General features: G+C 43.2%; 1 protein-coding gene across 1 annotated transcript in view; it reads left to right on the top strand.

The window, feature by feature from the left end:
* The window catches only part of LOC119455942 (nicastrin), a 50234-nt gene that overhangs the window by 4875 nt on the left and 28844 nt on the right, over nucleotides 1–16515 (top strand). The window contains exons 6-10 of the mRNA XM_037717492.2: nucleotides 408–555; nucleotides 4565–4671; nucleotides 8844–9005; nucleotides 11528–11755; nucleotides 15074–15252. Coding sequence (XP_037573420.1) covers nucleotides 408–555; nucleotides 4565–4671; nucleotides 8844–9005; nucleotides 11528–11755; nucleotides 15074–15252 — 824 coding nt within the window. The remainder of the gene's footprint in view (nucleotides 1–407; nucleotides 556–4564; nucleotides 4672–8843; nucleotides 9006–11527; nucleotides 11756–15073; nucleotides 15253–16515) is intronic.

The following is a 16515-nucleotide window of genomic DNA, read 5'->3' as shown; positions in this document are numbered from 1 at the left end:
TCCTTTTGGCAACACTACAAATCCACTGCCCTTATCTGTTTGTAGAATCCTGACATTGTTTGACTTTGTTTGCTTCAAGGTAATTGGCAACGTTCTTGAAAAGAGGTCTTAGGGGTTTTTTTTTTACTTACTGTGCGCTTGAGTGACAAAGCACCTTCTCCAATTAGCCGCTCTCTTTCATATTGTGTAGCGCGAGCCGCCACTGTTCGCACCAAGGCCAGAAGTTAATGTTCTTGCTTGGGAAGTTTGTAGCTAAACTTCGAACTTTAGTTCAGCATTCGCTGCATTTCTTGAGGAAGGTTTGTGTTCCTGAGGACAGCGACATTGGTAAACTGATCACGCTAGTGGGCATAGTGGTGCGACATTTCATGATGCCAATGGCCTTCTTTTGTATGCGTTTCTTTCAGTGTTTCAATGCCTACAACCTGCCCGAGAAAGGAACGCACGAGCGCAAGTGGCCCCTGTGTGCAGCCCAGCTTAGGAGCAGGATGAGCGCAGCCAAAGACAGTGTGACCTGCATTAGGCGGAGTGAGAACTTGGTCACCATGAACCCCTGTGAGTGGCTGTCTTCCTTAGGATGCTTATCCTGGCCTATTCTTTTTTTTTTTAATATGCTATGGCAGCAGCTTGATTTTTATGTTTATATCTATACTGCTGTGTAGACTCGTGCCATATAGACCTTCTTCCTAAATCGCAATTTCACTTGTCGGTGTCTGCCAATGCTTGTTTGTTGCACATACAGCGGCGTCTGTAGCTATGTTGCATATGTCCATCTCATAAAATTTTCCAGAGGGACTAAGTAGCTGTTATCCTTTCAGAAAATCCAGGTTTGCAATAAGGAAACTGACCAATACGAGAACTTTTTCTTTTCTTAAAGGGGTCTCGAACCATCCCTCAGGCTTGGTGAAAAAAAGGTAGTCTGCGGATAGCATACACATGCTGTGAACATCTCAGCCAAGTTTTGCAGTCATGCGCGGCGCGTGGAGCTCGCAAGCAGAACGTGAAGTTGTCTTTCTCTCGGACACTCTCTTTTCAACAGAAGCCTGCTCCTCACTCTTTTCTGGACACTTTATTTCGTAATAAGGCGCCCAGAAAACGCGGCTGCTATTATTGGCCAATAGCTTACGTCAATCAAGAAGGGTGTTTGGATCAGTGTGCTTCTGCCTACTGTTACTGTGCATATTTATTGACAAAGTTTAATAAACAGGCTGAAGTAAGCGAAAATCTGCTTTCGGGAATTTTGATAATTACGTACTTCTGGAAGAAGCCGACTGTCGTCTGCTCTCGCTCGGCCGCAGCAGCGCATGTAGGAATTAATGTTTGGCTACCCTGCTTATCGGTGTCGTAGCCGTCAGGTCTCGCTAATTTCAACTAGTTTTGAACGCTAAGCTAGCCTTGAACCATTCGAAACTTAAGGTCAGACCACATGCATGCTTGTCAGCGCGTGCTGACTCCTGGCCGCTCCTAGTTAGACGCCTTGGCAAACTTATTGGTAGCGCTTCAAAATGCGTAAGTTGGATGTGGCTACTATCCGTCGGTCAAGCGAGTAAAGGATAAAGCTGGTCCACACCACGGTCAGGCTGCAGCATATGAGCGCGAGCATGCACTTAAGCCCTGTTGTGCACAGAGCAAACGCTGCTCTTATGGTTGCACACACTGCACAACGCGTCCACTGGCTAAGTGCACTGCGGCTCGCCGAGGATAACCATGTTTGGCTTACGTTTGGCGCGTTGTAGGCGCTGAAATTGGAAGTAATGGCGTCTACGTTAACATCCAAAATCAAAATTGAACTGTGCGCCATGACGACGTTTAGTAGGTAGATAGATAGATAAACTTTAATGCAAAGATAGAGTTTTGTCTTGCCCCAATGGGGCATCGCTAATGGTCGGGGCCCCTAGTCCAGGGCTCCGCTGGCTCTTGCCATGTTCTCTGTTTTCTGGATCAGCTTGAGCTAGTCGTCGAGAGCTGAGCTGGACAGCAGTGCCTCCCATTGCTCCCTCGTGGTGTTCGTGTCATGGTGTTCTATGTTGTGTAGCGTGCACTCCCATGTAGGCGGAGCATTGTGGGCACGCCCCGCTTCGCTGTAGCCTTTGCAGCTCAAATCATTGAAGAAGGAGCGGAAGCACCGCGAAAGTCGCGTTTTATTGCCAATAACTCCGCTTCTGCTGCACGCATTGAAGTACTTTTCGCTGCAAAGTATTTCTGAAATAGCCTATTTTTACTTCAAATGCATTCCTCCACTTCGATAAAAAGTGGTTCTGGGACCCTTGATAAAAAATTTAGGATGAAGCTTTAAAGAAATTGAAAATGCTAAATCTAGTGCGTTTCACCATCACAGTATTTCTTCATTAAAGGTAATAGGTTTGTCTTCACAAAAATAAACTTCGATAGAAATTCAGATAAGTTTTACAGCACCAAGTACAAAACACATAGGCATGCTGAGCATGATATAACCATGGCGACTGCTTCACATATTTAAGCTGTATTCTTCGATGCTTTGCAGTAAGATGGTACTATTCACCTTCTTCGTTCTCTTTATTATTGTTGTTGTAGTTGACAGTAACAGAATGAAGATATAGTGACCTTACAATGGTGACAATTGCTTCTATTTGTATAGCAATTATTGAAGTAAGATAGACAGCCATTTAATTTACTTTCCTTTTTGTTCTTTGTCATTGGCTCAGAAATTGATGCACCACTTTTATCAGTGGCATTGGCTACTTTGCACAACAGATTTGAAAATAAGAATGTAAAATGAAATGAATTGCTACAAAATACTTCCTCAGAATTTTTATGATAGTAAACATGGTGGCTGTCACTGTATTGCAATGTTGGCCCTCATGGGAGCGTATGTCAGAGATAAGACAGGTGTTTCAGCTGTTTACATAAATGCACGCAAAATGGTTATCACCACACTGTACTCATGTACTTGACGATAGAGCATTCTGCGTGGAAAACAGATGGCCAATACCTAATGCTATGGTGCCATCTAATACGTAAAAATCAAAGCACTTGCACGGCAACAGTGATGTCTTTTGTTAGGCCTGGCAGCATCAGATCAGGCGACTGATCTAAGTAATGATGACAAAATGTCGGCATACTTTGTCCTCAATGAAAGATGAGGCTAAACAAAAGCTTATTTTACTTATTTCTATTTTGCTGCCAACGAAGAGCAAGGAACATGGCCGAATTCAAACAGAAGCAGGTGGGCTTCGTGCCACCATGTAGACAAGCATGCAAAGCCTGAAACCCTAAATCTAGAAGTTAGTATCCGCGCATAACCCGCAAAAGTTTTCTTAGTCTATACACATTTTGTCCCCGCTATATGTACTAAAACTCCCCCGGCTTATATGTTTATCAAAAACAACGTGCTGGTTTGTGGTCTCCAAAAGGGGCAGTGAGAAAACTTCATCTGTTGTCACAAGCTCTGAGCTGAACTTGTGGACTGCCGGGAATGGATGCGTATTAGGGTAGCTCGCAGACTCCATACTTTTCCGCATTGTGACAACACGTGATTACTTAACGAAAATTTCGAAAAAGCCTCGCCATGCTTCAGTACAAGACTGAGCAAAAGAATGCTTCAGCAGCTTTCTGGGTGCCGCCGCAGTAAAATGAAATAAAATTGCATATTTTCTCTAAATTTGTTTTTTCAGACTGCTTCATTTTTCTTCCTTTTTCATGGGTTCCTTTTAAGTTTGAAAAATGTCAGTCGGCTACTATAGTCGAAGATTTGATTACGGGCTGATTGTTTCGAAGTGAATGCCAAAATATTGCTTTTTCTTTGAAAGACTTCGATTGGCTTTTGCCTTTTCGATGCCTGTATAATTTACGGAACCAACTGTGTGGCTCAGTGGCTGGGGCATTGCGCTGCTGATCATGAGGCCGCAGGTTTCAATTCTGGCCATGGCAGCCGCATTTCGATGGATGTGAAATGTAAAGACACTTGTATACCATGCTTTGAGCGCACGTTAAAGAACCCCAAGTGGTCAAAATTAATGCGGAGCCCTCCACTACGGCATCCCTCATTACCCACTGTGCAGTTTCGGGACATCAAACCCAGAATTTAATTTCAACGTTTTTCTTAATTTATGGTATGCAACAGAAGCCTAAGTGAAATTAACTTAACCATAGGAAAAAGCTGCAGACTAATCTGCTTACTTGCTGTGCAAGGGTTTGTTTCAACATGGCATCTCGATATATGGCCATTACATTGATGAAAGAAAAATACTTTGTAGGCCATGGGAATCCTAGAATAGTCTGGTATTCGATCTGAGCGCACCTTTCACACTATTTTATAACAAAGAAAAAGCAGGAAACTTACAAGATTTTCATTACCGCAAGAGCCATTTTGAAACATTGTAAGATTGTCATGTTTCATTTGTGTTGTTTTGTAAGGTAGTATAGTAAGTATCTGGAAAACATCATTTTGCAGCACAAAAAGAAAAGATACATATACAGGTATACACCCAACTGCTCATGGCTGGTGCATGCTGATCATGTCCCAGACTTGTAACAAGGCTAATGATCCTTCTTTGCCTCCTCCACACTTTCCTTCTCTTTACAGTGCGCTACTGTGATCCCCTCACCGATAGAAATGTTATCTCTACGCTGTACCCCACATCCACTGAAAAGGCAGTGAGCGACCGTTCTGTGGTTGTCGTCGGGGCAAGGGTAAGGAAAATGTGCACCCTTCCAGATTATTTGTGTGTATGGAAAATGTTGCTCATGTTGCACTAAAAGCAGGGCCGATGACTGTCCAATGTTGTCCAGTGTAGTGCTAAGGTGGCTCAATGTTGGGAATGTCAGTCCAGTGTTTGACCAATCTGGCCTAATCATAGGCTTGCATTGGCCTTGCTTTGAATGCCTCTACTGTAGGGGTGTTCAAATAATACGATGTGAGGAAATTTTCTCATTGAATCTGGTATAAATGTTTTAAAATAAGTGTTCTGAATATCTATTTGGATGCGTAATATTTTTTCTGCTCCTATATGCACAAATAGAAGCACGAAAACAAGTCGCAATGAAAATTGTATTATTCTCTTAAATTTGTGGAAAGCTGTTTACAAGTCTATTCAACTGAGTAGCTTGTAAATGAACAAAAGAGAGTAATCACCGCAGTCCAGGGTTGGCTTCATATGCTTCTTGAAGTGGTGGGTGGACCTCGTTCATCGAACACTTTCTGCCACAGACAGGCTGCAGTGATCGTAGTAGCGCTGGTATATTCGAAGGCGCAGTGTCAAATCCAGGCTGCGGGGGCCGCATTTCGATGGGGCTCAATGCAAAAACGCCCCTGTACCGTGCATTGGATGTACATTAAAGAACCCCAGGTGGTCCAACTTATTCCGGAGTGCCCCGCTACAGTGTGCCTTATAATTATGTCGTGGTTGTGGCATGTAAAACCCCAGAATTTAATTCAGTGCTTGTATAGACGATTTTATATTCGATTCATGGGCGCCGTCATCTTGGGCTGTTACGCAAGCAATTTCTTAGTTTTATGAGAAGTTAAGTCACGTACCATGGTTGTGAAACGCTGAACGCATTTATACAACTGTTTTCATGCTTGCGAGTCGACTGTAGTACCGTAAACTTCATTGTTAAAGACAGAAAACACAAGCGTTATCAGCCCAATATGGCAGCACCTAAACGCTTCCGTAAAATAGTGTATATTCAGCCATAATCAAATAATGAAAGAAATCAAATATCAAGTTATGTAATTAAATACATCAATCAGAACATTAGCATGCAGTTTGTGTTGAAATTTTCAAATCATATTCACACACCTTTAGGAAAGACCATCAACTGTGTCAGAAAAATGTTTAAATGTTCATCGCTCACTGATGGATAGGTATTTATCACAGTGAAGTTGCAAAGCGCTACATTTCGAATGGCTACTGGTAGAGAAAACATTCGTCCATTTCAATCGTGATATTTCGGCAAGGTGGCAAAACTGGCAGACAAGTAATGAAGGGTACAATTTGATTATCAGTGCATCGTGTGGATGCAGTGCAATGGCATGTCACTTTATGTCACAGCAGCATGTGCAACAGCAATGTTTCAGAAGGAACGCATGCATGCTCATTTACACAAGTTCAGTAATTGTGCCAGTACTACAATGCACAAAGGTATTCTTCTTGCATGAAAATAGTCAGTAGCACATTCAGCATGTACAAAGACCAGTTTTCATAGCTGATACCTAGGGTTTATTAGTGTAAAGGTGGTGGCTACTACATGTTACCATGGATTTGTTCTAAAGCAAAAGTTTTTTTTTTAACTCTTCCCGCCACTTTGCGTGGATGGCTGTCTGGCCGAGTAAACTAAACACCTGGAGACATTGTAGTGGACCGATCCTGGTACCAGTGCACAATATACATTCTCATAAGGGTTTTAATGTAGTTTGTTTCACAGGGCCAGTCTTGGAGTTGGTACGACACCATAGCATTAACCACTTATGTTCTAAAAGTGTCTCATATTACCTCATGAGTGCGTCTTAGCAATAACCCATTAGTATCCCCAGCCGCAGGTTTACCAGGAAGTTATTGCTTTGCTGGTTGAATTTGACAATCCTCCTGTTATGGTTCCTGCCCAATTTTTTTATTTTCTAGATACATTGTCGAGAGCAAAGAGCAAAGATTTAGGCGTAACGTGCAATTGGTAGCATATGACGCATACAATCACACCTCAATATGCAATGAACACGGATACTATAACAAATTATTGGATAAACGAAGTCAATCTAAAAATTTTCTCACTTATATGAACATGTGCTCCTAATAAGACAATACAGAATATATTGAAGGTATTTTGTGTCGGATGCAACTTCATTATAATGAGGTCCTACTGTATTAGATATTAGCTACCGCTTACAGCTGGTACCCCATTCACCTGCCACCATCTCCACAGGCTCCCGTTACAATCCCATTACATACGATTTCCCGGAGCAACGTTCGAGATTGAGAACACAAAAATAATGACCCAATACAGTTACACTTTTTTTTTTTTTTTTTACTGGTTCATGTGTTCCCATAAAACATTATCTATCAACACCAACGTTCAGTACATCACCAAACTGTGATCGTTTGATATGTTTTGTGGCTGCTGAATCTTGTGTAAACAAGAAAAGGCGCGAAGCGTGCACAGTCCGAGAACAGTAGCCACCTGCTGCAGCAGCTTCCATGCAATAGTCACCCGCCCATCTCAGGTGAAAACGCTGGCACGATCTAGTTCCCTATTCTGGTACCAGCAAATCTCCTCCCAGGTCGTCGCACGCCGCATCTTGACCTATATCTATTTCACAGCACATGGAGCATAGTGCCATTAAAAGCATACTGCATGCATTTAATAGGCCCCAATAAGCTAACCGGCATGTGTGTCTTGGGTTGCTCGGGCCCCACCAGCTCAATGCGGGGCGGCGTCTTGTGTTACAATAATTCGCCCCGAGTGGGCACATCAAAACTTCCCGCCAAAATGTTCCACTTGAAGAAGCTGCGGACCTCGGGCCAGATTCGGGGAGCACAAACATGAGCTGTAAAAACTACAATGTGCGTCTCAGGCCGTTTGGGCCTCCATCAGCTCGGCTGCAACATCTTATGCTGCGATTTGTGCAGTGCTTCACATTACGTAAATGTCAACTACAGTTGAGTCTGTCAGATTTTTGAGTGACATCGGATAATACGTTTTGCCGGCTAGTATGACTTTTCTTGATTTTTTTTTCTTTTTTTTTCCAATACATATGAATGAGGTTCTTCTGTAAATCTATTGTCTTCATGTTCTCGCGTTCCTTGCTTAGAGGGGCACCAATGAGAAAGATAAGTTGAGCTCTATTAGTAAACAGTGCTTCCACAGTACCAAAAAAAATACCCTTCTCAGATGAGTGGCAATCTGACCAACTGATATATTAAGGACAGCAAAGCTGTATGAGCGACTTCTCGTACTCTTCGGAGCTACTACTAAGCATCTGTTTGTTAGCGGTCCTTATGATTATCATTGCCGACACCCTGGTCATAAGGCTGCTTCGGGGCTCCCATGCCGGTGGCGTTGTTGGACAATGCCATCAGCTTTCACCGCCACAACCTTACAGACTGCTAGCTGGCTTTTGACATGAAGACGGTTAAATACAACGTTAAAAGCAACATTTGTGAATTACTGGCTAAAGAAACCACACAAAGATGTTGCATGTTCCAATGATGTATGTGCAAGGCAATTTTTATTTTGTAATCATTAATAATTATTCTTAGTGACAGCTCCATGCACCTGCATCGCAGCATCATGGCATCAGCGTTCACCAGCACAGCAATACAAACTCCTGGCTGACCTCCCAACATGGAGCTGGTATAACGCAACGTGAGAAACAAAAGTAACGGATTACTGGTTTTAAAAAATGTGCATATAGGTTGGTCTATTTGAATTAGATATGTACATAAGCTACCTTTTAGGTTATAATTGTTCATTTTTATGTTTCAAATTAACAATAAAATTGTTTTGAAAGAACACTTGTATCTGTTTAAGTTGACTTTAATGCTATTTGTGTTCATGTTGTGTACTAGTTAGGCAGTGTAGAAAAGTGGACCAGTAAGTAGGCATTCATCACAGATAATGCAAAAAGAACAGATTGCAGAAAAGGAGGCACTTCTTAACTTGTTCATCATCCATTTTTTTTTTTTACGCTGTCTGTCGCGAATGGATGCTTGTTCAGGCATGTTGCAACCATTGTACAGTGGTTGTAGAAAAATGAAAAATACAAAATTTTCACCTGCAGTAAGTCACTGTTTATGGTGGAAGGTGTTATCCACAGGTTTCGTATATAATTTACAACAATTTGTCTGTTCTCTGTTTTGTTCTTGCAGCTGGATACCTTCTCAATGTTTGATGGCCTTGCACCTGGTGCTCACTCGTCAGTATCAAGTTTCGTCACATTGCTTATAGCGGCCCAGATGCTTAACCAACTGAAGGTGGCCCAGAAACCAGAGTTTGTGAAGAACAATGTCCTCTTCGTTTTGTTTAATGGAGTAAGTACTATGACAGCCGCTACAGCCAGCTTATAATGTAATTTAGTCACGGATAAGGCAATTCTAGTAGAGCTGAATCTCTCAATTTTGATGGCTCACATTTTTCATGTATGTTAAAATCACCTAACTAGGGTCGGAATTTTTAATTAAGACCTCTTGCTTTCTGGGGCAAAGCATTACTAAAATAATGGGGCATCTGCTGCGAAGTGGCTGAAAACAGAAACTCACCAAGTCCAGATAATCAAGACATGGCTTACATGAATTTTCTCCTAAAATGTCATGATCTCATGTTGGCAAAACCGTCAGCTATGAGATATAGTACCGTATTTATTCGAATCTAGGCCGATAGTTTTTTTAAAGAATAATCACATACGAAACTCTAGGGTCGGCTTAGATTCGAGGATTTTAAACGCGCCAGTTTTTAACTGAAACTGATAAATACGGTGCATAGTTAGCGCCATCTAGAAAAGTCAGTATCGCAGCCGCTAGTAGCCGCGCCAGTAGCCAACTGAAGTACACGAGCGACGTCGCCATTTTGACCTGTGTCGCATCGGTAGTGCGCGGTGTGGCGTTATCGTAATGGCACCAAATGGGCGATGCCACTGAAGTGCCGCTTTCTAAACGAATACTGTATTTACTCGAATCTAACGCGCACTTTCAACACGACCCTAAATCTGCGTCGGCATTTCAAAATGGCCACCTCGCACGCGCGTCGAGCCAATGCCTTTTTTAGGAGGCATTGGTCGAGCCTAGCTACCGTAGCATGCGGAAGCTTCCTCCGTGTGCTGCAGTGCACGTGCTTAGGCAATAGTCTACCGTCTGTCTTCACGTTCTCAGCGTCTGCTCTATCTATCAGCATGAAGTACCGAGTTCATCATGATGCCGCATTTAAAAGGAAAGTGATCATCTGTGTGGAGACGGACGGAAATCGGGCCGCATCACGGGCGTTTGGAGAATCCGAAACTTGCGAGCGGGACTGGCGCAAACAGAAGGAGAGGATTTTCGTCAGCAAAGCAATGCGGAACAGTTTCAGTGGACCGAAGCAGGGCGTAATCTGCGACGATCCACTCCAGCGATACGATCGCCTTGGCTCTATCTTCAAAGCAATCTGCGATGGGTAAAGTCTGCCGCGTGCCGTGTTTTCGCAGCGTTGAAGCAAGAGGCATGCTAGCACGCAGGCGCGCTTCGTCTCCAGCGTTCTGACAGTTCGTTTCCGCGGTCAACGAACGAGATATGTTCATGTTTGCTTGTGTGCGCGTGACACCGTGCTTGTTAATAGCGGTCTACTAATTTGCTATCGCATTCGATGCGTCGCCTTTCGGGCGAAACTGCGACTTTTTTTATTCATCGCAACTTCAGTGCATTGGGAGGAAATATATTTTTCCAAATGACAGAAAGTTGTATTTCTGTTTGAAAGCATGAGGTGCGCGGTACTGTAAAGGACTTTTTTTCTTCCTCACGGAAAACGGGTGCGCTGTTGCAATCAAGAAAGTGTGAGAATCGAGTAAATACGGTAGTTGTGCTAGCCGTAGAGGCGTCGTCAAACGTTCAAGCCGGGCGGAACTTCGGCATCGGTCTGTCGTTGGAGGGGGCCATGGGAGATGCTTTTTGCGTGCGCCGCAACGAGAATGACATTTACCCAGGAACATTGACCGTGCGCTCCTTCCAAAAATGCAGCATCTCTAATGCGCTTGATGGTACTGAATATAGCGCACTGTTTGAAGATGTCAGCAGTAAGGAAGATAGCGACGAGGCTAGCAGCGATGGTGACATAGAATGAGCTCGGCATGTTCAAATTTAATAAATGCTGTTTCATTTTGCGAGTGGTGTCCTCGCTTTTTCGTTTGGCCTACATTCGAGGTAAGTTTTTTATTTTTTTCTGTCTTCGAACTTTTGGGGGGTCGGCTTAAAATCGGGGTCGGCCTAGGTTCGAGTAAATACGGTATGTGCATCTCTAGGTTTAAGCCAAGGAATCGTGGCTCATTGCCAGACCTGTTTTTAAAATTTTGCATGTATTTTGTGGGCATGTGTGTTTGGACCTGATGTTATATAGGATTACATAGAAGTAAAAATATGTTCAACATGTAAGTCTGTATATATTAAATCGTACTCTTGAATCACATGTACAAGGGTCGTCCCCAAGGTAAGTTCAGATAAACAAACCTCGCAGGTAATATTTTCACAGGTAAAGCCCCATTATTGAATTTAAGTGATTGGTGAGAACTCTTCAAGCAAGAATAACTTTTGCAAGCAATGATCCCATAGGGACCATAAGACATAAGCAAATTGTTTGTTTTTGATTTGAACTTGGGTGAGTGCACATGTTACCCTTTGCACCATTGCGAGATACTTTTGAAAGTTTTTTACACTTTATTTCGCTTGATAGTACAGTTGTGGCCCTCTTCTTTCCGTGAAGCATCCCTTTCAGCTTGTTGCTGCCGTTAGAAGTGAAATTGTTTTTCTGTTCAGGTCCTGCATAGTTTTGAACACTGCGCTCTATCATCTACTGTTGTCGATTCCAGGAAGCCTTTGACTACATTGGCTCTAGTCGAATCGTGTACGACATGGAAAAGGGCCAGTTCCCACTTGTCAGCCAGTCGGGGTCGACCAAGGTGCAGCCAGCAAATCTGGCCCTGAAGCACATCTCTCACTTTGTGGAGCTCAGCCAGGTGGCGCCACTGGGAGATCCCAGCACCATTTACCTGCACACAGATCCTGTCTCGACAGGCACTGCTGAAGTGAACCAGACGGTAGGCATTATTCCTTTGGCGGATATTTATTATATACAGTAAACCCTCGTTAACTCAAACTTTGATATCTTGAAATATTAGTTAAGTCAAAATTTTTTGCCAGGCATGGGTGTCACCGTCTAACAAAAACCTTCTGCGCTGGACTCTAGATGTGTCCGGAAATACCAGAAAAGGGCAATGTAGCAGCATTGGCAGCATCGCTTTCACTCAATTTTCCCCTGGCAGCAGCTCGCTAGTTGAGCCAAGCTGCACTCCCCACTTATGTTTCCCCCGTCTGTCTGCCTGTCACCGCTCGCGCACCCTTGCTGAGCTGCTTGCCGCCACTTTTTTGTGGCCTCGCGCAGCAGTGTTGAGCCGGGAGTTGGGAAGTTTTTTTTTTTTTCTCTTCTCCTTTAGCATGCTCTCAGAAATGCATCAAATGTAGAAATGCAGCTAATGAATCATGACCTTGAAAGGTCATGATTACACTTTTACAGCCCAAGTCAGCATGCGAGCCCACAACATCTCAGCGAGATTGCGGCTTGGTAATGACGCTTGCTTAATATATGTGCAATGGTGAAGCATAAATACCACGTCATTCGTGGGTATCTGCTAAAGACGTGACAGTTGCACTATTCCGCAGTTCAGTTTCGATTCAGTATTATGCCGAAAGTAGCAGCGTCAGCTTTTGGGATGTCTGCAACCGGCTATGCTCAGGTGACTGGCTTCAAACATTGCATTAGGATCAGTTGTCTTGACTCTGTGCCAAGCATGGCTGTCTTGGCACAGCTATAGTAATACCAATGCCCATGGACACCGGCGTGTCCGGTGCCGATGCACACGAAAGTGACCGAGATTATTATTGGCAGCATTTTGGAAAAGCTCCATGTGGTCTATGCGTGGCCAACGGGCTTCTATTTTCGTGATTTCACTTATCTCGAAACTCTGCTTATCTCGAAAATTGGTCCGGTTTTTACAGCTTTGAGTTAACAGGGGTTTACTGTATATATTTTTTTCAGTTTTCTGAGGAGGGTGGGGACATGTGTAAGTTGGCACATTGTTATGTGGAATTTGTGTACGGGAGCGGTAAGAGGGCTGCTGAGGAATAAGGATAGAGCAAAAGAACCGTGCAGCAGAAACACCTTAGTTGTTTAGAAAGAGGTAGGATTTAAGATGACCTGGACACGACAAAGATGAACTGACAGTGACCTGAAATAATTATTTGGTGGCACATTAGAGTTTGGAAGAGACTGTCGGCGGGGGGGGGGGGGCAATAGCTTAAGCCACTGTATATCATCTATGTCGACCTTCTTAAAATATAAGTGCATGAAATTGGGGGGCCAGAGTTCACCTACATCTGGAGTCTATTCATCTTTGGGCCCCACAGTGGCAGGCATGTGTAACGGTTTATCTTCATCTTTGGCACAAAGTTGGCCCTGGTGTCAGCTTTGAGACAGTGCTAAATTACACAGGCGCACCTTCTTGTTTGTGCTATTAGCTGTTCACAAAGTCTACAATGTTGTTGAAGTCTGTCTAGAAACAGAAATGCCTTGGAATGCTTTGTGTCACTCTTGTACAAGCAGTAATGTTTGAAATGGTAAATAACCTAGTGATGCAGAAAATCTCCAGCACCTTAGGATACTGATCGGTAAATGATATGGGGTGCAGTAATCAGACAGCATAGTTCGTGAGGCATTTACAAACTGCTCTATATAGTCGTCACCAGAGCTGGTCTTTCAAGAAAGCAACGCCAATGGCCTGGGCCGCGATGCTTCCTTTGCAAGCATCACAGCCCTGGGCCGCACAAACGCGAACTCAGCGGTATAACGCCGCGAAGCCCACAGCGAAGTCGACAGCCGCAAAAAACACGGCGCGGGCTCGAAGGGTGACCTTCTTGAGTTGCTGCATCATGATTGGGAATGGCAACAAGCCAATGAGGCCCTCTATTTTTGCAGGAAGTAACAACAGGGGCTTGGAGTTCAACAAAGCATATTCAGCATATTCATCAAAACTTGCATTCTAAATGCTTCCCCCTTTTTTGCCATAAAGTGATCCGAGCTATGGAGGGGGGTCATCCTACATTTGAAGTGAACTTATCTTGAGTTCACGAGCAGTTAGCTGTTCAGCAGTTCTTTTTCTTTTGGCCACGGTGTCAACACCCTAAGTGTAAACCTTGATGCCTCTAGTCCCGAAGATATGGCCAAAAGGCCCTAACTAGGGTTAAATGTTAAGCTAAGCACTGTTACCATCCTTAAAAAAAAGAGTGGACAAACAGGCAGTGGCCATGGAAGCAACCTTTATGAATTACTGTTATGCATATGTGCAGGAAAGATGAGTTGTGTACTATTAGATTATACAGTTCAGCACACCAATTACGAACGCTTCTACAACAAAATGACCTGTACAGGCACGCAGGCAATGAACTTTATTTATGACCCGTACAATGAAGGAATAATTTTGTCTTGGTTTTATTGTGAGCGGTTCCGTGCACGACCTTTACAACGACGTGACCTCTATAATGAACGATTTCATAGGCCCTAAGCACTTCATTATAAAGGCGTTCGACTGTATTTATACATTAGTTAGCAGGCTTTGTTCTTGGCTGCTGTGGCCACATTTAAGTGGTGGGGTGCAGAGCATAAAAATACTCTTGTTGTGCTAAGATTTTTAAAATGCATTAAACAGCCAGAGGAATAATAATAATAATGCCAGTAATTATCTAGAGCTTTCTGTTATGATATTTCTGTCCAAGTGCTGCTTTGGATTTTGAAATGCCTACCAGTCGAGGATCCAAAAAGTCGTCACAATTGCCAGCCTTGCTGCCACATGCATAATGCATACCTGCCAACTCTCCTGAATTTTTCGTAAAGTTTACAAATTAGGGCTCTTTCTACGACTTCATTAATGTTTCCACACGTTTTATGAAAAATAAATCCTGTTCACTAAAAAGTTTCATTTGTCGGTCTCCGACCAATACTATTGAAAATCTTTTTCTGATTGTGCTTCGAGCAAGTTTATTCAGACAAGTTCCTGAAGCAGACAAAATCGGCACCAGCTAAATCGCTTAAAAAGTTACTGGGATCTAAAAATAGTCTGTTGCTTGTCAATTTGTGCCGTTCCAAGTTTGTGACTGCTTGTTTGCTGTGTCTGAAGGTAAATCATTGTTAATAAAGTACCTGTGTATCCTGCAAGAGATGCATGCTCAGGACAAACTTTTATAAACATTTGTGCTATTCCCCCAAACTCCCCCCTTCCGGTGTTATGCCTGTGAAATTTTTACTAACTTTAAAGTTCACAGGTGGGCAGATATGGTAATGTTTGCGCATTCCTTGTGATCAGGTGAAGGAACTGGTTGAGCAGATCAAGAGTGCTGCTGAAGCCAAGCCTCTGGAGCTCACTGTAGAAGCATCACCCCACGAGCAGCCATTGCCTCCATCATCAGTACAGCGCTTTCTGAAGAAGGACAAAAACATTGCTTCTGTGGTCATCACCAACCACAACAAGCAGTTCCTAAACAGGTACCTGAGCTCGTGTTGAAGGTGGGCAGAGCGCAGAGGGGCTCGTGTTCCAAGATTTGAATGCACTTGAACCAATCTTGAATGGTGATAGTTGTGCCCATCATGTGCTGAAGAAAAATATTAAAGTAAGCTTGATTTGTGTGTTACACCTCTGGAACTGTGAGTAGGTTGGTCCCAAGGTCAGCACTGACTTGCTGCACTAGATGAAAGATGGCTGGCAGCATCGCCCTTATGTCATGCACCAGTATCCTCCAGTGTAATACTAGATTGTGCTTGTTTGGCAAAGGCTAGCTTATTGACTATTTAAAAAAAAAAGTTGCATTGCACTTAAACATCACCAAAGTCTCAACCTAGCAACTTTTGTGGACTTTTTTCCACAAAAAAGGGCTTAACACATGAATGTCATGAGATTTGTGATTTCACAAAGACATCGTCATGCAGTGGTTTGTGCGTAAGATTAAAAAAAAATGACGTCCAACGCTGACGCTATGCTGATAGGCATTTTCATACAGTGAAAAAATTGTGTCGAGAGTTTTAAAAGGGCAACCTGGCGGTTTAGACTAATTTGGGGGATTCCTTTTGGTAATTCATGTTGCTGCTTGAGGTGCACTACATGCCTACGGTTTCCCATCTGGGACACAACTAGCATGAAACACAGAACCGCAGGAGCATGCACGACAACTCAGTCATTCAGTGGTGTAATTGAAATTTGGGAATTTAATTATTTACATGCAGTGAAAAAGGGTTAATCGTGAACTATAAGAAGAAAACTACTCAACACTAAAACAGGTAGTAGCTGGTAGCAACACAGTGTTGCTTCCATTTGCATAAACCTCTTATTTTCTGTGCTCAGCCCGGTTTAACCGGAACATGGAACATATGATATGTGATGAAAATGTTAAACCCAGCAAGAATGAATGGTCTTAGTGGTGCAAACTGCCATGTTTACAGTGTCAGATGCACAAAAATGCTTACACTTGCCTAAAACTTAGTGCGTATAACATGACTCAAAATTTAGTGCATAAAGGTCTACACTCAGGTTGTGTGGAATTGCAGCATACAGTCGTGCTGGCAAAGAGGCCATAAAGGTAAACTTTGCAGAAAGTAAATGTCACCTATTTATACCTTATTGCGAGAGAGGGAGAGAAAAGCAAAGGAAAGGCAGGAAGGTTAGCCAGAGGACATCTCTGGTTGGCTATCTTGTACTGGGAAAGGGGAAAAGAGGTACGAAAGATAGAGAAAAGTAGGGAAGAATCAACAATG

Source organism: Dermacentor silvarum, chromosome 6 (assembly GCF_013339745.2).
Source record: "Dermacentor silvarum isolate Dsil-2018 chromosome 6, BIME_Dsil_1.4, whole genome shotgun sequence".
Lineage (NCBI taxonomy): Eukaryota > Metazoa > Arthropoda > Arachnida > Ixodida > Ixodidae > Dermacentor > Dermacentor silvarum.
The sequence above is the reverse complement of the archived record's forward strand: the minus strand, read 5'-3'. Positions and strand labels throughout refer to the sequence as shown.